Source organism: Mirounga leonina, unplaced genomic scaffold (genome assembly GCF_011800145.1).
Source record: "Mirounga leonina isolate KUSES-001 unplaced genomic scaffold, KU_Mleo_1.0 Mir_115, whole genome shotgun sequence".
Lineage (NCBI taxonomy): Eukaryota > Metazoa > Chordata > Mammalia > Carnivora > Phocidae > Mirounga > Mirounga leonina.
Window position 1 is genome coordinate 84,692,907 of NW_023270268.1, and position 25,681 is coordinate 84,718,587.

Sequence of the window (25,681 nt, forward strand, 5' to 3'; positions counted from 1 at the left end):
CATATGTAGAACTTTTCATTAAAGTACTTATCTTTAAGAGACTTAATAGTTCTTAGCTTATAAATAAAAATTAGTATCACATACATGACGTCACAAATGAAGGTTTTAAATAGATCTAATGATAATTTAAAACACAGGATAACAAAGGTAGTTGTTAAATAGCACATTTATATTGTTTTTACATGTATCAAACTTATCCTTATGACTTCATAATTTGCTACCTTTTAACTTAATCTTACCATAAATAAAGTACCTTTTTCTACATCTTTGCTATTTTCTGACGAAAGTCCTAGCAATTTATATGTTATGTATGAAGAATTAAATTAGCATTAGTTATCTTAATAGATTTTCTCATCTATATTTTGACTAATAGGTGGTCAAGAAGAATATGTCTTGTCTTATGAGCCAGTGAATCAACAAGAAGGTTTGTGAAGCCTATTGATGTTTTATAATCTTCTAGAAAAATATACTTCTTAGTTTAGAAAATAGGTCTAACTCCTACCTCAAAATAATGTTTTATTAGAATTTTGTTATATTTTTTTCTGTAAGTATATATACAGAACTTTGCTATATGTATTTTATGAAACATGGCTTAGTTCACAGTATGTTGAAATCTAGTCATTTTATATTGTTTTATAATGCTGTTTTATTTCCTAAGCAACTTATTTCTAGTGCTCATGGTAGTGTCACTGTCCTTCAGTGACCCTTGTTCAAAATTTTGGAAACATCTTTGATCTTTCTGTTTTTCATCTCCCTTGTCCAGTTTCTAGGCCCTATTTATCTTCTCTCATATCTTCCTTATTTATAATCTTCTTTTCATCCTTCCTACCATAATGTTAATTCTGGTTCTTACTATCAATCTCCGTGTTTCTAACATGATCCCTTACAATCCAGTGTAAGGTGTAATCCACTTCTATTAGATCATCTTTCTAGATCACGACTGTGATTATATCAACTCTTATGCCCAGTTTCTTTTTTGCCCTTCTTTAATCTGCTTCCTAACAATTTCTACTTCAGAAAGGATCAGTAAAACACTAAACTGTGTTTTCTTATTTGTAATGAGGTGATATTAGCAATGTATAGAAACACTGCTAAAATTCTGAATTTAACTTGGTTGAGTTATCAAGTGTATGACTTCCAACAGGAGACTGACTTGTTTAAGATCTTAGTAAAGGTTTATAAACTGGCAAGTTAGGCATCATTGATGGGAAAAGAAAAAAAAATTTTTTATATTTAAGGATACTTTTGTTCTCTGGTCTGAAGTACATTGATGTTTGTTGAATATTTATTCCTTTTAACATGCAGTTTATCTTTATAGTTAATTATACTCGACCAGTGATCATATTGGGACCTATGAAAGACAGGATAAATGATGACTTGATCTCAGAATTTCCTGACAAATTTGGATCATGTGTTCCTCGTGAGTAACCCACATAAAAATTGTTAGTTATTGCTCTTAACATTTTGTCATCATGTGTGGTAAAAGTAAACATTACCATTTTTTAATGGTTTATACTAAGTTATCAGTTATTCCTCCGTATTATTGTCCCTTTTTAAATTTTCTTGTGTTGAACTTTACTATTATTGAAGCAGAAAATGGATTTGTTGTGTTTAATACTAAACACTTCCTCAAGTTATTTTCTATTAAAGATACAACTAGACCAAAACGAGACTATGAGGTAGATGGAAGAGATTATCATTTTGTGACTTCAAGAGAGCAGATGGAAAAAGATATTCAAGAACATAAATTTATTGAAGCTGGCCAGTATAACAACCATCTATATGGAACAAGTGTTCAGTCTGTGCGGGAAGTAGCAGAAAAGGTAAGCACCAGAGGTGCCTGGCTGGCTCGTTCGGTAAAGCATGCAACTCCTGATTTGGGGGTTGTAAGTTTGAGCCCTATGTTGGGTGTAGAAATTAGTTAAAAATAAAAGCTTTAAAAAAAAAGAAAAAGGCACCAAAGTGATCCCAGAATATACTTTCTAATCTGATTGCCTTCGACAGTATAAAAGAATGATGAAATAGAAACTTCTAGTTCATATTTTTGAAAAAATATAGATGTTACAGCATTGATCATTTTTAATTAATATTATGAATTTATTCAACTGAATATTTAATTGTGGTGGCTTAGAAAAATGCATACAAAATGAAGTAGATCAGGGGTACTAGGTGGCTCAGTTGGTTAAGCATCCGACTCTTGATTTTGGCTCAGGTCATGATCTCAGGAAAGCCTCACATCAGTCTCCACACTGGGCATGGAGCCTGCTATTTTAAGGTTCTATACATTTGCTAGACATAGACCTTGTATTTAGCAATAGCTTTCTAACATCTAGCATAATTAAAGAGCTAAGACCAGTAGTGTTCATCAATAAAAATGAACCAGATGTTCAAGATAAGTCTAGTTGCTCCTGTACAGAGACTAGATAAAAATTTCTCCTGGAGAGTCATATTTAATTAACAAGCGTAAAAAGTACTCAGCGGTACTGTAACAACAACAGATTTTCTTAAAACACCCTTCAGAGTAGTCTGATGATATATTAACATTGGGTTAAAGCAGTTTTATGGTGAAGCCAAAACATTGTACTCCAGACACACTGCTATGCTTAAATTACTTTTTGGGCCTGGAAAATAAACATTAACAAATTGTCTTATACCTTTAAAACTAGTAGTTTAAGACCCAGTAATGGAATACCTATAAAACATAAAGCAGTAATTCAGCATCTCAGTTTTCCATCTGTAAATACTACTTTTTTTTTTTTTTTTTAAGATTTTATTTATTCACAAGAGACAGAGAGAGAAGCAGGACCCTGGGATCATGACCTGAGCCGAAGGCAGACGCTTAACCATCTGAGCCACCCAGGCGCCCAATACTACTTTTTTTATATGAGAGGTTTGGTTAGCTCTGATCAGTTTTAAAAATTGAAAAAATGGAGGTGTCCAGTGATGCCAAGAGTTTGGGAAAATAGGAAATCTTAGATAGTGGGGATATAAATTAATAGAACTTCTTTTGAGAAGAGTTTGGCTCATACCGTATGACTCAAAATTTTACTTTTTTTTTTTAAGATTTATTTATTTATTTTAGGGAAAGAACGAGAGCATGAACAGGAGAGGGAGAGGGAGAAAGAATCTCAAGCAGACCCCACACTGAGTGTGGCGCCTGACTTGGGGCTGGATCTCACAACTGACCTGAGCCAAAACCAAGAGTCGGATGCTTAAGTGACTGTACCACCCAGGTGCCCCTCAAAAATTTACTTCTTGGTATCTAAGTAGAAATTTACTCAAGAGGATCATGTATAAAGGTGTTCATGGTAGCTCTTTATAATAGTGAAAAATTGGAATCAACAAAGGGGAGTCATAATTATTACTTACTCATGCAGTGGGATATGGCAGCTAGAGTGAATAAACTATAATATTCACTAGAGAGGTGTATCTACATTAATAAATCTCAAAAAAGAAGATATACAATATGATACTATTTATATAAACTAAAATAACAAAACAGCCTGTATAGTTTATGGATACATATTTAGTAAATATAAAAACGTTCATGGGAATGATACACATCTACTTCAGAAGTATACATAGACACTATACAGTGGTTTTCCTTTGGGAGGAGAAGGAAAGAAATTGTACCTTTAGCTTTATTTATAACGTTGTATTTCTTTTAAATTTTTTAAAAAAGTAAAACTGCGGGCGCCTGGGTGGCTCAGTTGGTTAAGCGACTGCCTTCGGCTCAGGTCACGATCCTGGAGTCCCGGGATCGAGTCCCGCATCGGGCTCCCTGCTCGGCAGGGAGTCTGCTTCTCCCTCTGACCCTCCCCCCTCTCATGTGCTTGCTCTCTCTCATTCTCTCTCTCTCAAATAAATAAATAAAATCTTAAAAAAAAAAAAAAAAAAAAGTAAAACTGCATCCTCATCCTACCTGAAAGATAATGTGCAAACTTCAAATTACTGATAAGTGGAAAAGTAAACACCAAGTCACAGCAAGTTATTTCTTTTTTTTTTTTAAGATTTTTTTTTTTTTTTTGACAGAGAGAGACACAGCGAGAGAAGGAACACAAGCAGGGGGAGTGGGAGAGGGAGAAGCAGGCTTCCCGCAGAGCAGGAAGCCCGATGAGGGCTCGATCCCAGGACCCTGGGATCATGACCTGAGCCAAAGGCAGACACTTAATGACTGAGCCACCCAGGCGCCCCTAAGATTTTTTTTATTTGACAGAACAAGCTGGGGGAGCTGCAGGGGGAGAAGCAGGCTCCCACTGAGCAGGGAGCCCGATGTGACCCTGCATCCCAGGACTCTGGGATCATGACCTGAGCCGAAGGCAGGCACTTAACTGACTGAGCCACCCAGGTGCCCAGCAGCAAGCTATTTCTTACACAAACCATACAGAGAAGAAAATATCAGAAAGTCCCACAAAGTAGAAATATTACAAATAATACTCTGATCACAAAGCAGTAAAGCTATAAATGATTAGAAAATCAAAAACAGGCCCAGCAAACTAGAAATTTTAAAACTGTTAACTCTTATGTGAAAGAGAAAATACAAAATAAAATTACAGATTTTCTTAATAATGAAAACAGTACATATCAGAATCCATGGGATACATTTAAACCAGTGATCAAAGGAAAATTCATAGCCTTAAAAACTTCCAGGCAAAAATGATTAAGAGTAAATGCCAGGTGTAAAAGGCTAGAAAAAGAGAAAGGGAGGACATAATGTAAATAAAAACAAATTATGTGATAAGCAGAAGAAAGGAAATCATAAAAATCAGAAAATAGGAAAGCAATACACAAAATAAGTGAAACCAAAAATTAGTTATTTGAGAAGATCAAACTCACTGATAAACCTTTAACCGGACTGATCAGAAATAAAAGGAGAAAAGGCAACAAATTACCAATATCAGGAATTAGAGAGATGACAGAATTTATAAATATTAAAAGAAAAATCATAAAATCATCTCTGTAGTTCAGGAAAAGCATTCAGCAAAATCCAACACCCATCAGAAACATGTCAAGAATATCCATTTTTGGGGCGCCTGGGTGGCTCAGTTGGTTGGGCGACTGCCTTCGGCTCAGGTCATGATCCTGGAGTCCCTGGATCGAGTCCCGCATCGGGCTCCCTGCTCTGCGGGAGGCCTGCTTCTCCCTCTCCCACTTCCCCGTTTGTGTTCCCTCTCTCGCTGTGTCTTTCTCTGTCAAATGAATAAATAAAATCTTTAAAAAAAAAAAAAAAAAAGAATATCCATTTTTACCACTTTGTTTTCAGCATTATAGTAGAGGTCCTAGCCAGTGCAGTAAGTTCAAAGGAAGTAAGAACAGTTGCCCAGATTGGAAAGGAAGAAGTAAAATTGTGTTCATTTGCAGATGATAAGATTGTCTATGTTAAAAATCTGATAGAATCTACCCAAAAAACTACTAGAATTAATAAGTTTAGCAAGAATGAAGGATACAGTATAATTCATTATACAAAAGTCCGTTGTATTCCTATGTACTTAGACCAGTCATAAGTTGAAATTTTGAAAAACATTATTTACAGTGACATCAGAAAATATTAAATACTTAAGAGAGAAATCTAACAAAAGATTTACAGATCAGTACACTAAGAACCACAGAGCATTGCTGAGAAAATTAAAGACCTAAATAAATGGAGAAATAGATCATGTTCATGGTTTCTAAGCCTTAATATTATTTAGACGTCAGTTGAACTTTTAGACTTAGTACAACCCCAATAGAAAATGGCATGCTAATTCTAAAGTTCATAGGAAATGCAAAAATTTAGACTAGCCAAAACAACTTTGAAAAAAATCGAAGATATGAAGGACTTATAATACTTGATTTTGAGACTTATAAAAATACAATAATCAAGATAACTATGGTACTGGCATGAAGACAGACAGGTAGATCATCAGGACATACTAGAGAATCCTTAAATGGACCCACAGTATATATGGACAACTGTGGACAAAAGTGGCAGCTCAGTGGAGAAAGGGATAGTCCTGCGGTGCCTGGGTGGCTCAGCTGGTTAAGCATCTGCTTTTGGCTCGGGTCATGATCTCAGGATCCTGGGATCGAGCCCTGCATCGGGCTCCCTGCTTAGCAGGAAAGACTTTCTCCCTCTCTCTCTGCTGCTCCCCGTGCTTGTGCTCTCTCACGCACTCTGTCAAATAAATAAAATCTTTTAAAAAGAAAAAGTTTTTTCAACAGATGGTGCTAGAACGATTGACTAGCCATGCCGCACATCATATACAAAAGTTAACTAAAAATAGGGCGCCTGGGTGGCTCAGATGGTTAAGCGTCTGCCTTCAGCTCAGGTCATGATCCCAGGATCCTGGGATCGAGTCCCGTGTCGGGCTCCCTGCTCCTTGGGGAGACTGCTTCTCTCTCTGCCTCTCTCTCTCTCTCTCTCTCTCATGAATAAATAAATTCTTTTAAAAATATTTAAAAATAGATCAGAAATGTAAAGCCTAAAACTAAAAACTCTGTAGAAGAAAACATAGAAAAATCTTCATAACTTTGGGTTTGGCAAAGATTTCTAAGATAGTATACCAAAAGCACAATCCATAAAAGAACCGTCTTACTATCTGTATCCTTTTGGTCCCAACTCTACTAAGTGAGAATATAAAATGATACAACCACTTTGAAAAACAGTTTGGGGGTGCCTGGGTGGCTCAGTCAGTTACTCATCCAAATCTTGATTTCAGCTCGGGTCATGATCTCAGAGTTATAAGACTGAGCCTGGCATCGGACTAACACTGGGCATGGAGCCTGCTTAAGATTCTGTCTCCTTCTCCTTCCGCCCCTCCCCTACCTACCTGCCATGCCCCATGTGTGCAGGCGCTCTCTGAATGAATGAATGAGATTTAAGAAAAACAGTTGCCTAGCGTATGATCCATTTCTGGATATTTACCCAAGAAAAAAGAAAGCATAGGTCCATACAAAGATACTATAATAACGGGAGACCAGTGGTTGCGTGGGAAAGGACTAGAGGGAGAAGTTTCAAAGAGGCATGAGGAAACTTTTGAGGATGACTAATATGTTTATTATTTTGATTTTGATGATGATTTCAGGGTATATACACATGTCAAAACTTAAATTGTGTACTTTAGGGGCACCTGGGTGGCTTGGTTAAGAGTCTACCTTCAGGGCGCCTGGGTGGCTCAGTTGGTTAAGCGACTGCCTTCAGCTCAGGTCATGATCTTGGAGTCCCTGGATCGAGTCCCACATCGGGGTCCATGCTCGGCAGGGAGTCTGCTTCTCCCTCTGACCCTCCCCCCTCTCATGTGCTCGCTCTCTCTCATTCTCTCTCTCAAATAAAATAAAAATCTTTTTTAAAAATTTAAAAAATTAAAAAAAAAAAAAGTCTGCCTTCTGCTCAGGTCATGATCTGGGGCTCCCTGCTCAGGGAGTCTGCTTCTCCCTCTACCCACCATCCCATTCGTGCTCTCTCTCTCAAACAGATAAATAAAATCTTTTTTAATTTTTTTTTAAATTGTATACTTTAAATACATGCAGTTGATTGTATGTCAGTTATACCTTAATCAAGCTGTTTAAAATAAAAACTGACAATCCTCTTGGTGCTTTGAGGGGAAAGAGAACTTACAACTTTAACTTTATCCTTGATGAACTACTTAAATGTTTTGTCAACTCACATATACTTTTTACAATAAATATAGTTAATAAAATGGTTTTTTAAAGAATTTGAGGTAGAACATAGAAAAATAGAAGGTCTAGAAAAAATTAACACAATAGACAAACCATGAACTGACCTGATTTTCTTTAAAAAGGAAAAATCGCAAATAATAGAAATGACAAGGGGACATACCGTTGAAATATTATGAAATCATAAAAGACTATATCTTTCTATAAATAAATTTTTTAAAACTTGGTTGTGATGGGTAATTTTTTAGAAAAATGTGGTTTACCGAAATTGACCTATTAGAAATGGAAAATCTCTTTAGAAGAAATAGAGCAAGGTATCAAGGAACTACCCCACAAAGAGCACCAGACTCAGATGGCTTCTCAGGGAAATTCTACCAAATCTCAAAGGTTAGATTGTTCTAAAACCCCCATATACCGTTCAAGAGCATTCTTTTTATGAAGCAAGTATAATATTGATATCTAAGCCTGCTGGAGACAGGAAAAATCATAGACCAATATCATTTACAAATATTAATGCAAAAATGTTAAATATTTTTAGTAAACAGAATCCAATACCATATTGCAAAAACAATACACTATGACCAAATGGGATTAAAGGAATTTAAGGTCAGCTCAAAGTTAGGAAATTAATTAATGTAATCTTCCACAATCTAAAGAAAAAAATCATATATCCATAGATGCCTAAAAAGCTTTTGGTAGAATTCAATACCCTTCCTGGGAGGAGAAAAACTCAAAAATACAGAGATTGGTGTTATATTTTTAAAAAGGAAAAAGAGAGATTGAGATGGATGAATGGAATCCTTAATAGGAGAAACATGAAGCAATTCCATTATTGAGGAACAAGGCAAGGATGTCCATTATCTCTATTGCTATTCAACATTCTACTCAAGGTATTCATTGTACTTGAGGCATTAGTCAGTGCTGTTAAGGCAAGAGAAATCAATTAGAGGCATAAAAATTGAGGGGAAAAGTAAAACTATCTCTATTTCAGATAATAGTATATATACCTGGGAAACCATACAAAATCTATCACAAAATATCATAAAATTATTTTGTAAAATAAATTATAAATTCATTATAAAACTAAAGACCATTATAGGGGCGCCTGGGTGGCTAAGACAGTTAAGCATCTGCCTTCGGCTCAGGTCATGATCCCAGGGTCCTGGGATCGAGCCCCACATAGGGCTCCCTGATGAGCAGGGAGCCTGCTTCTCCCTTTCCCTCTGCCTGCTGCTCCCCCTGCCTGTACTCTTTCTGTCAAAATAAATAAAATCTTTAAAAAAATAAAATAAATACCATTATAAAATGAAAGATACTTTAAAAAACTAGAGTAAGGTTAGCAGTATATAAAATTAAGATGTAGTGCTCGTGGGGCACCTGGGTGGTTCAGTCAGTTGGGTGTCCAACTCTTCATTTCAGCTCAGGTCATGATCTCAGGGTTGTGAGATCAAGCCCTGCTTTGGCCTCCGTGCTCAGCAGGGAGTCTGCTTGAGATTCTCTCTCCCTCTTCCCCTCCCGCCTTGCTCTCACTCTCTCTGTAAAATAATAAATAAAATCTATAAATAAATAAATACTCCTACTAAATTGAAATTGTTCATTGAAATATACTTAAGCCCTTGGATTACAAAATGCATTATCAGGGGCACCTGGGTGGCTCAGCTGGTTAAGCCGTCAACTCTTGATTTTGGCTCAGGTCATGATCTCAGGGTCTGGGGATCAATCCCTGCATCGGGCTCCGCACTGAGTGGGGAGTCAGCTTGAGGATTCTCTCTCTCCCTCTGCCCCTCCCCCTGCTCACACGTGCTCTCTCTCTCTAAAATAAATCTTTCTTTAAAAATACATTATGAGGCAGTACCTGATTTAAAATATGTTATAATAAAATGTTTGATAAGTTATGATTATTACCCTATTTAACATGGAAACACTTTTCATAAAGATAAAAATCCAAATGGCCTTTGTAAGTGAATATAAGCACGTCAGAAAAATGTCTTAAATCTGGAAGTGGGATTCCCAATTGCCAGTTTGTGATAGTTTTTGCTAGTCCCCAATAAAATGAGAAATAGATTAGTGGTAATGAGGTTTTATAAATTTTAAATTTATTCAGTTTTAAAGATTCTCCTTCATTTTAGTCCTTTTTTACCTTCTTGTTGATTGTATATTCTTTTATGAAATGATAATTATGGTAAGATGGTACCTTAGGGCGGTTGTTTTTCTTGGCAAAATAAAAGTTAGGAGCCCCATATTGGTTGCCATTTTGAGACTGGTCTGTGAAAGCTAGGAGTAAGGGAACTGTATTTTCATTCCTTTTTAAATGCAATATTTGAAAATGGAAATTAATTATTCATAGTCATTATTCATTGTCTTCATTTCCCCTCTGAAATTTGCTAACAGAAATGACAAGTTTGCTTAAAGTGAAGAGGATCCAAACATATCGTAATCCAGATATTGTATCTGTAGGAAATGTACCTTTGATATAATTGAAAATACTTGGTTCACTTGTTTTTCTTCTTTATTTCCTCTATTTTAGGGCAAACACTGTATCCTCGATGTGTCTGGAAATGCCATAAAGAGATTACAGATTGCACAACTTTACCCAATCTCCATTTTTATTAAACCCAAATCCATGGAAAATATCATGTAAGTATAAATGCCTAAGGCACACGCCTCTAAGTACAAATCCAGTCTCTGTCACTTATTAGATTGGATAGTTTACTTACCTTCCCTGCATCTCAGTTCCCTTATCTGTAAAATGGAGATAGTAATCGTATACTCACTTCATAGGGTTATTGTGAGGATTAAATAAGCATTCTGTGATACTAGCAATCATCATCATCAACATTAATATACTAAAGTGTATAAGGTAATATGTATTAGAATTTTAAGTCTAAGTAGTCACATGTGGCTACTAATTACTGAATGGGAGCAGTGTAGCTCTGGGTAACCACTAAAAGAATAAAATAATGTATAACTACTTACTAATAGAGAGCAAAAATCAAATTTAAATAAAAACTAAAAGAAGAGCTGGGGCGCCTGGGTGACTCAGTTGGTTAAGCGACTGCCTTCGGCTCAGGTCATGATCCTGGAGTCCCGGGATCGAGTCCCGCATCAGGCTCCCTGCTCGGCAGGGAGTCTGCTTCTCCCTCTGACCCTATCCCCTCTCATGCTCTCTATCTCATTCTCTCTCTCAAATAAATAAATAAAATCTTAAAAAAAAAAAAAAAAACTAAAAGAAGAGCAAATAGAAACATAGAACAGATGGGACCAAAAGGATACAGATAGTAAGATGGTTTAAATGAACCCAAATATTTCATTAACTAAATACTAGACTAAATGGTCTGATTAAAAGACAAGGGTTGTCAGAATAGTTGAAGAAAAAATAAACTAGATGTTGCTTTTGTAGGAGAGGGAAAAATTCTTTTCTCTCTACTAGGTTTTCACTTGGACCTCTGTAACAAAATACAGATTAACATACAAATTTATTTAATTCAAGTTTTGTGTGACGTGGGAGCATTCATAAAGAAATGAAGACCCCAAAAAACAGTTAAACTTGAACATTTTTATACTAGGTTTCGTGACCAATGGATAGTCACAGGAAAATAATGATAGTACCAAAGAATATAAGCTAAGAGTAGCAAACTAGGGAAACTTAGCAAGGCCTGTTAGTTCAAATTCTTCTCAGTGTCCCTCCATCTTTGGAGATAAGGATGTTTGCTTCCTCCAGATATAGGAATGTCACCTCTCACATGAGGATCTTTGACCTGCCTCAGGAAAGGTCATTCATATACCTGCCATTTTGCAAATTCCTTCAGCTTAAAATATTCAGTATGCCAAAGTGCCATATTTTGGAGTAGTGTGTTACGATACCCATCAACTATATGTTGCTTTCATAAGACACACCTTAAATATTAGGCTATGGAAAAGCTGAAAGTGAGAGTCTAGAAAAAAGATACACTGTACAAACATTAACCAAAAATAAGTTTGTTTATATTGCTATCAAAGTATATCTAAAGGCAAAAAATTATTACTAGCCATAAAAATGGACATTTCATAAAAATGAAAGAAAGGTTCATTCGATCAGGATGATATATTTATACATTTGTACTTATAATACAGTCTCAAAATATGTAAAGCATAAATTGATAATTATACAGGAAAAAAATAATTCCAGAATCACAGTGGGAGAGCTTAACAGATCAGGAAATACTAGAATAAGAAAACAAAAAATCAGTATGGATATGGAACACCAAGTAAAAACCTTACCTAACTAACATATGTAAAAAACACTGCATTCAACATCTGCAAAATTTACATGTTAATTTCAAATGCACATAGAACAATTATCAAAACTAATTATATGCTAAGCCATAAATTTCAGTGATTAATAAAACAAATATTCTCTGATCATGGTGAAATTAAAGTAGAAATCAATAAAAGATCACTAGAAAATTCCCATGTATTTGGAAATTAAGCATTTTACTTCTGGATGGGTCAAAGAAGAAATCACAGCATAAGTTAATAAATGTTTTGAACTAAATGGTAACAAAATTGTAAGTAAATGAATTTGGAGTATAGTAGCCTTGGTGATGGAAAATCCACAGCCTTAAATATTAGGAAAGAATGTAGGAAGTCAAATAAATTTTAGCAGTCTAAGGTCTTGAGAAATTAGAAAAAGACCAGTCAGTGAAACTCAGAAAGTAGAAATACAACGAAAGAGAAAACAAACATGTTAGGATCAACAAAATAAAAAATGTTTTCTGGGCGCCTGGGTGGCTCAGTTGGTTAGGCGACTGCCTTCAGCTCAGGTCATGATCCTGGAGTCCCAGGATCGAGTCCCGCATCGGGCTCCCTGCTCGGCAGGGAGTCTGCTTCTCCCTCTGATCCTAACCCCTCTCGTGTGCTCTCTCTCTCAGTCTCTCCCTCTCAAATAAATAAATAAAATCTTTTAAAAAAAAATAAATAAATAAAATAAAATAAAATAAAAAATGTTTTCTTTAAAAATACTGTATACAATTAGATCAAGAAAAGAAAATACAGAAGGCATAAATAATATCAGGAATGAAAATGGGATATCACCGCACATCAGATAGACCTTAAAAAGGTTAACACAGGCAACCCAATAGAAAAATGAGCAAAGGACTTAGACCGTTTATGAAAGGAGATATCCAAATAGTGAATAAACATATGAGAGGGTACTCAAACATGGAAACACAAGTTAAAACTATAATGTCGGGGCTTCTGGCTGGCTCAGTCAGTAGAGCATGTGACACTTGATCTCAGGGTCGTGACTTCAAGCCCCACTTTGGACGTGGAGCCTACTTAAAAAACAAAAACACAAAAAACCCTAATGTCCAAAAATAGCTAAAATGAAAAAGAAAATATCAGTTGTTAGCAAGGACATGGAACAACTGAAATTCATAACACTGATGGGAGTATAAATTGGTACACCAACACTGGTAAACTGTTTATATAAGTATCTCCTAAAACTGAACCAACACATAACTAAAGATCCAGAAGTCTCATTTCTAGATATGTACTCAACAGAAATGTTTACATATGTTCACCAAAGACATGTACTATATTGCTGACAGAAGTACTGTTCAAAATAACCAAAAAACACTATCCAAATGTCCATCAGTGAATAAATAAATTATGACATACTTACACAATGAAATATTCTACAATAATGAGAATGAGCCATCTCCAACTACACACAAAAGTATAGAAGAATCTCACAAACATAATTTGAGTAAAAAATCCAGACCTAAAAGTATATATAGTCTAGGATCCCTTTATACATATTCTATGATTCCAGTGTAATCATTCCTTACAGAAGTCAAATGGAGGTTACTCTTTAAAGGTAGGTAGGTGACTGGAATGAGCACACCCAGATTCTGGGGTTACTGGTGAAATGTTCTAGATCTTGATCTAGGTTCTAGATGGTACACAGGTAAGTTTAAGTTGGTTAAAATTCATCCAGCTGTATATTTACGATATTCCTCTTCTATGTTTGAAAGTTATACTTAAAAAAAATTCTTTTTCAGAAAAGCTAAATAATATAAACAAAAGCTAAATAATAAATATAAACAAAATATGATATAAATATAAATAAATAATATACATAATATATGATATAAATAAATATAAATATAAACAAAAGCTAAATAATACAAATCTTACACAAATTCTTCAACTAAGTTTATGGACATTAATTTAATACCAAAACCTGACTGAGACCTCATAGGAAATGAAAATGGTAAGCCAGTCCTAACACAAATATAGATGCAAAAATCCTTATCAAAATACAAATAAATTGAGGTCAACAATTAATTTTTTTAAATAAGATAAACAACCAAGTTGGGTTTATTCAAGAATGCAAGGTTGGGGGCGCCTGGGTGGCTCAGTCGTTAAGCATCTGCCTTCGGCTCAGGTCATGATCCCAGGGTCCTGGGATAGAGCCCCGTGTCAGGCTCCCTCTCCACGGGAAGCCTGCTTCTCCCCTGCTTGTGTTCCTTTTCTCACTGTCTCTCTCTCTGTCAAATAAATTAAATAAAATCTTTAAAAGAAAAAAGAATGCAAGGTTAAACATGTAAAAATTAATCAGTGGTAGAGCTAGAGAAAAGAAGGAGTAAGAAGCACCAGGAATCCATGTCCCCACCTAGACAATTGGACTTAACAGAATCTGTCAGAAGTAACTACTTTGGAACTCAGGAGTCTACTTAAGGCTTGCATCTTCCAGGGGAAGGTTTGAATGGTTAATTTTGGTTAATTTCAGCTTTTAGCCTGATAGCAGCTACCCATCTCCCCACCTTCAGTCCATAGCAAAAATCCTCAACAAAATTCTAGCAAACAGAACTCACCAACACATTAAGAGGATTACACACCATGACCAGGTGGTTTTATTCCTGGAATACAAGGATGGTTTGACATATGAAAATTAATCAACATAATATACTGTATCAACAGAATGAAGGAAAAAACACAAATCAGTGCAGAAAAAGCTTTTGACAGGGGCACCTGAATGGCTCAGTCCAGTAGAGCATGTGACTCTTGATCTCAGGGTCGTGAGTTTGAGCCTCACATTGGCCATAGAGATTACCTTTTTTAAAAAGACATTTAACAGCACCCTTTCATGATTTAAAAACACTTAATAAAAAAGGAATAGAAGGAAGCTACTCCAATATGATAAAGCCATGTATGAAAAACACACAGCAAACATCATACTCAAAGGTGAAAGACTGAAAGCTGTTCCTCTAAGATCAGGAACAAGGCAAGGATCCCTGCTTTTACCACTTCTATTCAACACAGGTAGTGGAAATACTAGCCAGAGGAATTAGGCAAGAAAAGTAAAAGGCATCCAAATTGGAAGGGAAGAAATAAAATTTGTTTGCAGACGATATGATCTTATCTATAGCAAACCCTAAGGACTGCACGTAAAAACTCTTAGAAGTAATAAATAAATTCAGCAAAGTAGCAGCATATAGAGTCAACAAAAAAATTGCATTTCCATACACGGACAGTGAACAATCTGAAAAGGAATTCCATTTACAATAGCATCAAAAAGAATAAAATACTTAAGAATTAATTTAATCAGGGAGATGAAAGATTTGTACAGTGAAAACTACAAAGCATGGCTGAAAGAAAATAAAGGAGATAAAATAAATGGAAACACTTTTCATGTTCATGGATTTAGGAGACTTAAGGTTGTTAAAATGTCTGTACTACCCAAAGTGATCTACAAATTCAATGCAGTGTTTGTCAAAATCCCAATAATATTGTTTGCAGAAATAGAAAAACCCATACTAAAATTCATATGGAATCTCAAGGGACCCCCAAATAGCCAAAACAATATTTTAAAAGAAAAAAAAACTGGAAGACTCAGGGTTCCTAATTTCATAATTCACTACAAAGCTACAGTAACCAAAACTGTAGTATTGGCATAAGACAGATATATAAGACCAGTGGAATACAAAACTATAATGAGATATCACCTCACACCTGTCAGAATGGCTAAAATCAAAAACAAAAAACAAGTGTTGCCAAGGATATGGAGAAAAAGGAACCCTCATGCACTATTGGTGGGAATGCAAAGTGGTACAGGCATTGTGGAAGACAGTTTGGAGGTTCCTCAAAAAAATTAAAAGTAGGCCGCCTGGGTGGCTCAGTTGGTTAAGCGACTGCCTTCGGCTCAGGTCATGATCCTGGAGTCCCAGGATCGAGTCCTGCATCGGGCTCCTTGCTCAGCAGGGAGTCTGCTTCTCCCTCTGACCCTCCCCCCTCATGCTCTCTCTCTCTATCTCATTCTCTCTCAAATAAATAAATAAAATCTTTTTAAAAAAATTAAAAATAGAACAACCCTGTGATTCAGGAATCACCACTACTGGGTATTTATCCAAAAATACAAAAACACTAACTCAGGGACACCTGGGTGGCTCAGTCGGTTAAGCGTCTGCCTTTGGCTCAGGTCCAGATTGGGACTGAGTTCTGCATTGGGCTCCTTGCTCAGCGGGGAGCCTGCTTCTCCCTCTTCCTGCAGCTCCCCCGCCCCCCGCTTGTGCTCCCTCTGTCTCTCTGACAAATAAATAAAATCTTTAAAAAAAACACTAACTCAAAGGGATACATGCACCCCTATATTTATTGCGGCATTATTTACGGTAGCCAAACCAGCCCAAGTGTCCACTGATAGATGAATGGATAAAGAGGTAGTATGTATATACAATGGAATATATACGATTCAGCAATAAAAAAGAAAATCTTGTCATTTGCAATAACATGGATAGAGCTGGAGATATGCTGAGCAAAATAAGTCAGTCAGAAAGACAAAGAGCATATGATCTCACTCATGTGGAATTTAAGAAATAAAGGAAAAAGAGACAAACCAAGAAACAGACTTAACTACAGAGAACAAACTGATGATTATCAGAGGGGAGGTAGGTAGTGGGATGGAAGAAATAAGGGATGGGGATTAAACAGTACACTTACCATGATGAAAAAAATTTAAAACACCAATGAAGTAGAATAGAGAGGTCACAAGTAAACTGTTACATACATGATTTTTTATTTTTAACAAGGATACGAAACCATTCGGTGGGGGAAAGGACAGTCTTTTCAACAAATGGTGCTGGGAAAACTGTGTATCTACGTGTAAAATAATTAAGTTGGACTCTTAACACCATATACAGAAATTAACTCAAAATGAATCAAGGACCTAAATGTAAGACAACAAAACTCTTAGAAGAAAACATAGGACAAAAGCTTTACAACATTGGATTTGGCATTGGTTTATTGGATATGACACCAAAGGCAGAGGTAACAACAACAAAGATTAGATTCCATGACTTTTTTTTTTTTTTTTTAAGATTTTTTTTGAGAGAGAGCACAAGCAGAGCAGAGGAAGGAGAAGCAGACTCCCGGCTGAACAGGGAGCCCAACACAGGACTCGATCCCAGGCCTCTGGGATCATGACTTGAGCCGAAGGCAGATGCTTAACTGACTGAGCCAGCCTGGCGCCCCATATTTTAAACTTTTGTATATCAGGGGCCCTTGGGTGACTCAGTCGGTGAAGCCTGGGACTTTTGATCTCGGGGTTGTAAGTTCAAGCCCCACGTTGGGTGTAGAAATTACTTAAAATCTTTAAAAAATAATAAAATAAGGTTTTGTATATCGAAAGACTGTCTACAGAGTAAAAGGGCAATCCACAGAATGGGAAAAATATTTGCAAATCATATCTAATAAGGGATTAATATCCAGAATATTTAGAGAACTCCTAAAACAACAAGAAGACAACTCAATTCAAGAATGGGGAAAGGATTTGAATAGACATTCCTCCAAAGAAGATACAGCCAATAAGCACATGAAAAGATACATAGAGTTACTATATGATCCAGCAATTCCACTTCTAGGTATATGCTGCTTTTTTGAAGAGATACTTGTACATTCATGTTTATGGTAGCATTATTCCCAATAACTAAAATGTGGAAGAAACCTAAGTGTCTATCAGTGAATGCATGGATAAGCAAAATATGGCACAGTTATACAAAGGAAGGAAATTCTGCAGTATGTTCATGAATGATCCTTGCAGGCATTATGCTCAGTGGAATAAGCCAGTCACAAAGAGACAAATACTGTATGTTCCACTTTTACGAGGTACTCAGAGTGGTCAAAATCATAGAGACAAAGTATAATAATGGTGGGTAGCGGGGGCTGAGGAGAGATGACAAAGGGGAGTTATTTTTAATAGGAATAGAGTTTTGGTTTTACCAAACGAAAACAGTCGTAGGGTTGGGTGGTGGTAATGGTTGCACAACAATGTGAAGATACTAATGCCAACAAACTGTACACTTAAAAATGGTTAAAATGGTAACTTATATGTTATGTATATTTTTTCACAATTTTTAATGAATCTTAAAATCCATGTAAGTGTGCCACATTAAGAGACTTTAGGAGTAAAAGCATATGATCATTTTAATAAATGCAGAAAAAGCATTTAATAAAATAAACATCCATTCATGACAAAAAACATTCTGCAAACTGAATAGGAGGGCATTTCCTTAATCCAGTAAAGGTCACTTATAAAATATCAAAGCAGATGTCATATTTAATGAAGAAATATTGGAAGCTTTCCCTTTAAGTTGGGAACAAACTCTCATATACCCATCATCCAGCTGCAGCAATAATTCTCAGCTATGACCAGTCTTGTTTCATCCATCCCCCTACCCATCCACACCAGATTATTTTGAAACAAGCCCCAGATGTTACATGATTTCATCCATATATTGCAGTATATATTTGAAAGATAAGAATTACGTTACTAGAAAACATCTCTCTGATGTCACACTTAAAATGATTTTATATCATCAGATAGTTCATATTTTCCTGATTGTCTCATCAGTTTTCCTTTTGCTTTTTTTTTTTTTCAATTTATTTGCTTGAATCAAGTTCCAAATAAGATCTGTTTGTGACAATTGGTTGTTAATTCTTTTAATCTATAGATTCTCCCTCCATAGCTCTTTTTTTGTTGTTGTTAAAGAAACCACGTCATTTCTTCTACAGAGTTCTCCCCAGACTATATTTTGTTGATTACCTTCTCATGGTGCTGTTTGATATGTTTATGTGTTATCTTTGTTATCCATAAATTGGTAGATCGATCTCTAAGCTATATCTTAATATGAAATTTTCATCAAAGTGAAAAATACCAAATTAATGCTTAGTTTTTTTGGCTGCCTTGAGCGAATGCAAAAATGTATTGAAACCCTCTGTCAATCGGAGCATAAAGCTTAATATACTTAGTGACTGAATCTAATTTTTAGTGACATTCATATTCTCAACAGAACTCAACTTTCCATGATTTTATGTTTTATGTGTCTCTTCTCCTTTGTCATCTTTTTTTTAAAAAGTATTATAATGTACTGATTGCTAATTTCTAAATTTATTTGCATAGGGAAATGAATAAGCGTCTAACAGAAGAACAAGCCAGAAAGACATTTGAGAGAGCCATGAAACTGGAACAAGAATTTACTGAACATTTCACAGGTTGGCATCATGTGTGTCAGTGCCCTGACAGAATTTTGATTTGGAGCCATTGAACTTTGAACTATGCCCACATCTACCAGTAATTAATTACTCTGATTGATACTATGTATTAATACTATGTAATTAATATTGTGGTTTTCAGAATAATTCATCTAACCTAGGCAGTGGTGATGAGGAATCTTAAAAGATAGTGTTTCTTAAGTGGTTCATTAGGACATACTAGACTGGAGAAAAATAGATTCAGACTTGATTTCTTCTGTGAAAATGACTTTTCTGATCTTATGCTTTATAAATTTTGATCCATTTTAATATATTATTTGTTTAAAGAAAATGAGTGCATAGCAATTCCCAAATAATCTCTCATTCATTTTGTCCTTTAAATTATTCTTCAGGTGTTCACCCTAAGTACATCAAATGCCATGGTGTTGTAACCCATGTGCTTGCTTTTTTTTTTTTTTTTTTTTTTTTTTTTTTTTTTTTTTTTTTTTTTTAATAATTTCAGACTTACAGAACATTCACAAGAGTAGTACCAGCAGGGTGCCTGGGTGGCTCAGTCGTTAAGCGTCTGCCTTCGGCTCAGGTCATGATCCCAGGATCCTGGGATCGAGCCCCGCATCGGGCTCCCTGCTCTGCGGGAAGCCTGCTTCTCCCTCTCCCGCTCTCCCTGCTTGTGTTCCCTCTCTCGCTGTGTCTCTCTCTGTCAAATAAATAAAATCTTAAAAAAAAAAAAGAGTAGTACCAGCAATTCTCATACACTTTTCACCCATATTTTCTAAATGTTAACATTTTACCACATTTCGTTTTTTTCTGAAACATTTAAGAGTAAGTTGCCAGCAGATGCCCTTTTGCCTCTTAAGTACTTCAGTGTGTATCTACCAAATATACAAAACTAAGTAAAAATCACCAAATCTCACTTTTTGATGAGTATTTAAAATAAAAATTCTTATATTTTTCAAGTAGGAAAATTAATGAAATGAGTGGCTATTACTAAGCAAACAATACATAAATGGTCTCTTGCTGGATGAGTAACTAGTTCTAAGATTTAGCTTCTATTTCACCAGTAATTGTTATGGTAAAGATAGATAATTAATGGAGGTTTCTAATTTTGTTTCTGTTATTACAGCTATTATACAGGGAGATACGCTGGAAGACATTTATAACCAAGTGAAGCAGATCATAGAAGAACAGTCTGGTCCTTACATCTGGGTTCCAGCAAAAGAAAAGTTATGAGGACTGATGTTTCTCTGTTTCTCTTTTCCACAGTCCATTTTCTCTGACACTTCTTTGCCCTTTCCTTTTGGAGTCTGTCTACAATACACCTTCCACGTTGAGTCATATCCCACTCATCATGGTCTACAAGTTGTGCTTAGTTTTGACATCTAGGGTCTCCTTAAAGTTGTAGCATCTGTATTATTTTATGTCACTGTTGGTTTGTGGCCATTTTTCAGAACTGAAGATGGAATGGCCTGACCAGCTATTAAGGATTTGGGGAGACTGGGAAATTGTGGCAAAATTCCTTAATGTTTAAGGGAAAGTAACTTTAAGAGATTTTCAGAAAAGCTTTATATACATTCTTTTCAAATTTCAGTATAAATGAAAGAAAAGTGTTAATCAGTGATTTAGTAAACTTTGAGCAACAGTGCACGCTTAACTTTAATAGCATGGTTTGGCCAATATATTAACTCTCAAGTCCTTTTCTCAATTGACTTGTGTTATCAAAGCAAATATTTAATTATAGACAAATAAGGAAAATATGTTTTTTAATTTCAAAATTAATGTCTGCATTAACTTTCATAATTTCACAAGGGATATTCATTTTTCATAAGAGTTCTTCATGTCTTTTATTGTTTGAGGGTTTTTTTCTCAACACATTTGCTAGGAATAGCAGTGTTAAAAATGTTTTTAATCTTGTGCAGCACTGTTTATAGTGTCTTAAAAAAGTTCATACATAATGATCATCACATTCTCTGAATTGAGGCCATGTTTAGGTGCTAGGGGAGCTCACCTTTTACATATAAGGTTGAGGAAACTTCATAGACATAAATACAGACAGAACAGACATTACAGTGGTGATGTAGTAATCATTATGGCAATGGAAAAGGAGTCCAGTTCATAGTCTAAAACTTTAAATGTATTCTTAGGGATCAGATTTTAATGAATATTTTACCCACAGTAACTGCCTATTTTGTTATAATAAAATATATATATATATAAATATATATAAAACTTTCTTTAAACTGTAACTATGGGAATTATTTTCTTTACATAGTTGCACACACACACAAACATATATATATATTTAAAATATATTTTTTCTTTTGCCACCTACTCTTAACTTTTTGTTTGGTTTTTAAATTAAATATTAATTGATTAGACTTTATCTTCCTTAATCATGTGAACTGAAAAAGGGGGTATGGTGGTTGTGGAAAGAAACCTTTAGGGAAATTAGATTACATACAGAAGTATAGGCATGTTCTCCTCTTTTCTACAAAAGTTTTCAAATGTTTCCTGGTTCTGTTTTGGGGTTTTTTGTTACTGTTGTTCTTGTCATTGGGTTTGGATTTGGTCTTCTGCCTCTCCTTCCAGTTCTCCTTTCACTACTAGGCAAATAAGCAAAAGCCTCGTGTGTGTTTTCCCCTCAGACTGCACACTTTTCACCTCTCGTAGCTGCTGTGCACTAGAGTCGCACAGATCTTCATGGTGAGCAATTTTAAGAAATTTTAGTGAAAGGTAGATATGATTTCAGAAATCAACTTCTCTGGTCTTTTAATAATACTGTTTGGCTTCCCTTTGCTTTTTTGGAGTTGTTTATTAAATACGTGTTTTTCACAGCCTCCTCATTATAGTTTCTTAAATGAGTACTGGTTTGTAAAGGATTATCAACATTATCCATTCCATTTATGAGAAAGAGGAGAACAGCTAATAAACTTTGTTGTAAAATCCGTATGTTAAATGTGTCTTGAATTCTGAAAGAAAATATTGTTTACAAGCAAATATTTTCTTGAAACAACTTGGAGCATCATGTAATTTATAAACTGGACTCATGGGCCATTAGGGAACCTAATCAAATTTTCTTCTGTAGGTTTTGGAATTGAGTTCATGTTAACACATTGAAATATATACTATGGCTATAACAATAATTATAGTAGGTTGTTACCAAACCTAAAACAACTAGAAGAAAATTATTGTAAAATAATCTCAAGAGTCCCAGAAATCACTCTACAGCAAGACCCCAGTATAAGCCATTTTGAAGTATTTACTGGTCACATGTTCTAAAATAGCAAGAGATTATAAAAATGATGCCATTTATCTGTTACAATGTGTATTACATTGCTTTTGGATGTCCTTGTTAAGTGATGTTTTTGTAAGAAAATAACTTTTGTGCAGCTTTCTAGATTGTATAGAATTATTAATAAAAGTACTAATTGCTTAGTACTTCTGTGTAACAGCCACTTTAGTATATTATCATTTAATTTTAAAAAATAAGAATTTAAGAATTATTAGCCCCGCTGTAAGGCTTAAATGAAATCATTTGCCCAAGATGACTTAGCTAGTAAGCGGCAGTGCTTGGTTTGTGTCCAAGTCTTTCTGCCCCATGTTCTTTCTAGTATATTATGCTGCCTTGTTTTTCTCAGCCCCTACTATGTAAGGCACTATGACTTAAATTATGTTATGTTAGTGCCCCTTTACAGAGACAGACTTAGATGAAAGTCCTTGCCCCGAGTCACACAGTAAGGACAGACCCACAGAACAAGTCACTTCCTGTCACAGCTGAAAAACATGTTTCTGGGAAACAAATCAGCCTAGCACCATCACAGTAACAAAAAACTTCTTTGGAACCAAAAATGGGAAGGCGGGGGGGAAAAAAAAGAACCAAAAATGGAACAGTGTTTATTAGGAAAATCCATTAGTCTGATACAGAGAGAATGATAATATTTCAACTCTTTTATGAGATATTCATATTTTAATATTCTTAATATTTTTTAAGTTGGCAAAAACTAAAATGCCTCTTAAATGTGACTACACGTTTCTGGTTGCTTTTCTATTCCACATCTTCCCAGGGCTCTTCAAAAATGATGGAAGCAAGCTTGCAGAACAGACTCTCACAAACACCTGGTAACCCACTACATAGTATTTAAATTCCAAGATGGCAATTTGGGGGCTTTACTCATGAGAAAAAATTTGTTTTCTAAAGTATTAGAGTAAACAGTTTACTTTCCAAAATTCTGTCTTGAATACTCTTAATTTACATGTGGTAAAACAAGTCCAGAGATCCCCATGCCTTAACCAAAGTTACACTGCAAATCAGGAACAGAGCCAGGATTAGAACCTTTGATTCCTGGTTCCTAGGACAGTGGTTTTTCTACCATCCAGTTCCTTTTCTTCCCATGGTGTAAGCTGAATTTAGTGGGTTATTCAGTCCCTCAAGCTTTGCATTACTGATTAAAAGAAAGTAAATACCCATAAACTTAAGAGATTTTATTGAGGTGCTTGAATATGAAAGATATCAGGGAAAAACAACAAATGTCACTTTTCTGACCTAAGTTTAGATTTTCTGGTGTTTTAGTCCAATGTCAAAGATTCCATTTATCTTCCTCCAGAATTGCACAGTATAGCTCCCATCGGCTTTGGCAGTGGAGTACTATAATGTGAAGAATGTAGGCTTTGAAATCAGAGGGCTTAAATACTAGCTCCACCACTTACTGGTTATGTAACTAACCTTGGACAAGCCATGCCATCCCTCTTTCTGTTTACTTCTCTCTAAAATGGAGATATCTGGGGGCTCAGTCAGTTAAGTATCCCAAGTCTTGGTTCGGGTCAGGGTCATGATCTTGGGGTTATGGGGTTGAACCCGCATCAGGCTTTGCGCTCAGTGGGGAGTCTGCTTCTCTCCCTCTTCCCCTCTCCCTGCTCATGCGGTCTCTCTCTCTCTCTCTCTCTCTCTCTCTCTCACACACACACACATACACACACAAATTAAATGGAGATATTTTAAGACTAAAATAAAGGAGCTTAGCACATAATACATTCTAAAAGTTAATTCCCTTTTCCTTTGGAATCAGAAACCTGGAATTGTTGCAACTCACTTTGTACAGATTACCTTGAGCCTTCATTTTAAATGGGATTTGAGTGACTATCTTGCAGGATTATTTTAAGGGTTAAATGTGTACAAAACACTGATCACAGCATCTGATACTTGACTCTTACTACCTTGCTCTGGAGTATGTTTATGATTGGTAGCAGAAGACAGAATAATATGGTCCACCATTCTTCATCAACTATAGAGAAATTTTCTTTGATGGACTTGGAGTGAAGAAATTATTCACATTTCAGTCCCTATAATCATGTTTACTCATCTCTTCTAAGCATCCCTACTCTGTCAGAGATGGGACTTTTGCCTACTCTACCTCAGTCTTCAACATGGAACTGGAAGACATCAAGATTTCATAAGCCATCCTCACATCTGCGCAGTGCTAAACACAACAGTCCCTAGCAGTTCTCTCTCTATCAAGAGTCTAGAAACAGGCCTGAAAAAGATTACTTAAATCACCCAGGTAAGATACATTTTCTTTTATTCAGTGTGACTTAGAATAGTCACTGCTTATCCGTGATTACTTTCTCAGTGACTTTCCACTACCAGCTCTTTCTTCATTCCATGCCCAAATATGGTTACCTGAGAGTTGGCAAAACAAATCCTGGTCTGCCAAACAGCATAGTGAACAGAATTGATGGTCAGGTAAACTGATGTTGTTTGAAGCTTTTAGGAACAGGTACCAAACCTGACCAGGGAGAGTTTCACACTACAATTTTTCTAGCATAGTAGAGTATACAGATGGGGGGGGGGGGGGGGGGGGAGATGAGAGGAAGGAGACTCAAAGACAGTGAAGGCTGGAATTCACTCCCACTGTCCCTTGTTGTTTACTTGTTATTGAAGTATAACATACATATGTAAAATGTATGAATATCATAAGTGTACATATACCCCAATGAATTTTTATAAACCAACACCCATGTAACAATCAGCATGAAGCTCAAACAGAACGTAACCAGCTCCCCAGGTACCCCGCCTCATCTCCCTCCCAGTCATTACTCCTACTCCAAGGGAAGCCACTATCCTTTTTTTTTTTTTTTTTAAGATTTACTTATTTTAGTGAGAGAGAGCAGGGTGAGGGAGAGAAGCAGGCTCCCTGATGAATGTGGAGCCCCACGCAGGGTTCAATCTCACATCCCTGAGATCGTGACCGGAGCCGAAATCAAGAGTCAGATGTTTAACCGACTGAGCAATACAGGCGCCCCCCCTAATTTTCTTTTATATCTTTTTAATTTATGTACAGTAAAATTCTCTATGCTGTTCAATTCTGTGAGTTTTGACCCATGTATATACAGCTCGTAATCACCCCCAAAACTTCTAGTCCGTACCTACTCCTACCCCCAAACTCTGATAACCACTGATAATTTCTCAGTGCCTATAGTTTTGCCTTTCCCAGAATGTCCT

The 25,681-nt window shown here is 35.8% G+C and overlaps 1 protein-coding gene across 10 annotated transcripts in view; it reads left to right on the forward strand.

Annotated features, from left to right (window-relative positions):
* The window catches only part of DLG1 (discs large MAGUK scaffold protein 1), a 252,742-nt gene extending 230,611 nt beyond the window's left edge, over positions 1-22,131 (forward strand). For all 10 annotated transcript variants that reach the window (XM_034999873.1, XM_034999872.1, XM_034999871.1 and 7 more), the window contains 6 exons: positions 374-424; positions 1,319-1,420; positions 1,651-1,823; positions 10,184-10,293; positions 19,094-19,185; positions 20,309-22,131. In XM_034999873.1, the coding sequence (XP_034855764.1) occupies positions 374-424; positions 1,319-1,420; positions 1,651-1,823; positions 10,184-10,293; positions 19,094-19,185; positions 20,309-20,415 (635 nt within the window). In that variant the 3' untranslated portion in view covers positions 20,416-22,131. The remainder of the gene's footprint in view (positions 1-373; positions 425-1,318; positions 1,421-1,650; positions 1,824-10,183; positions 10,294-19,093; positions 19,186-20,308) is intronic.
* The last annotated feature ends 3,550 nt before the right edge of the window (positions 22,132-25,681 follow it).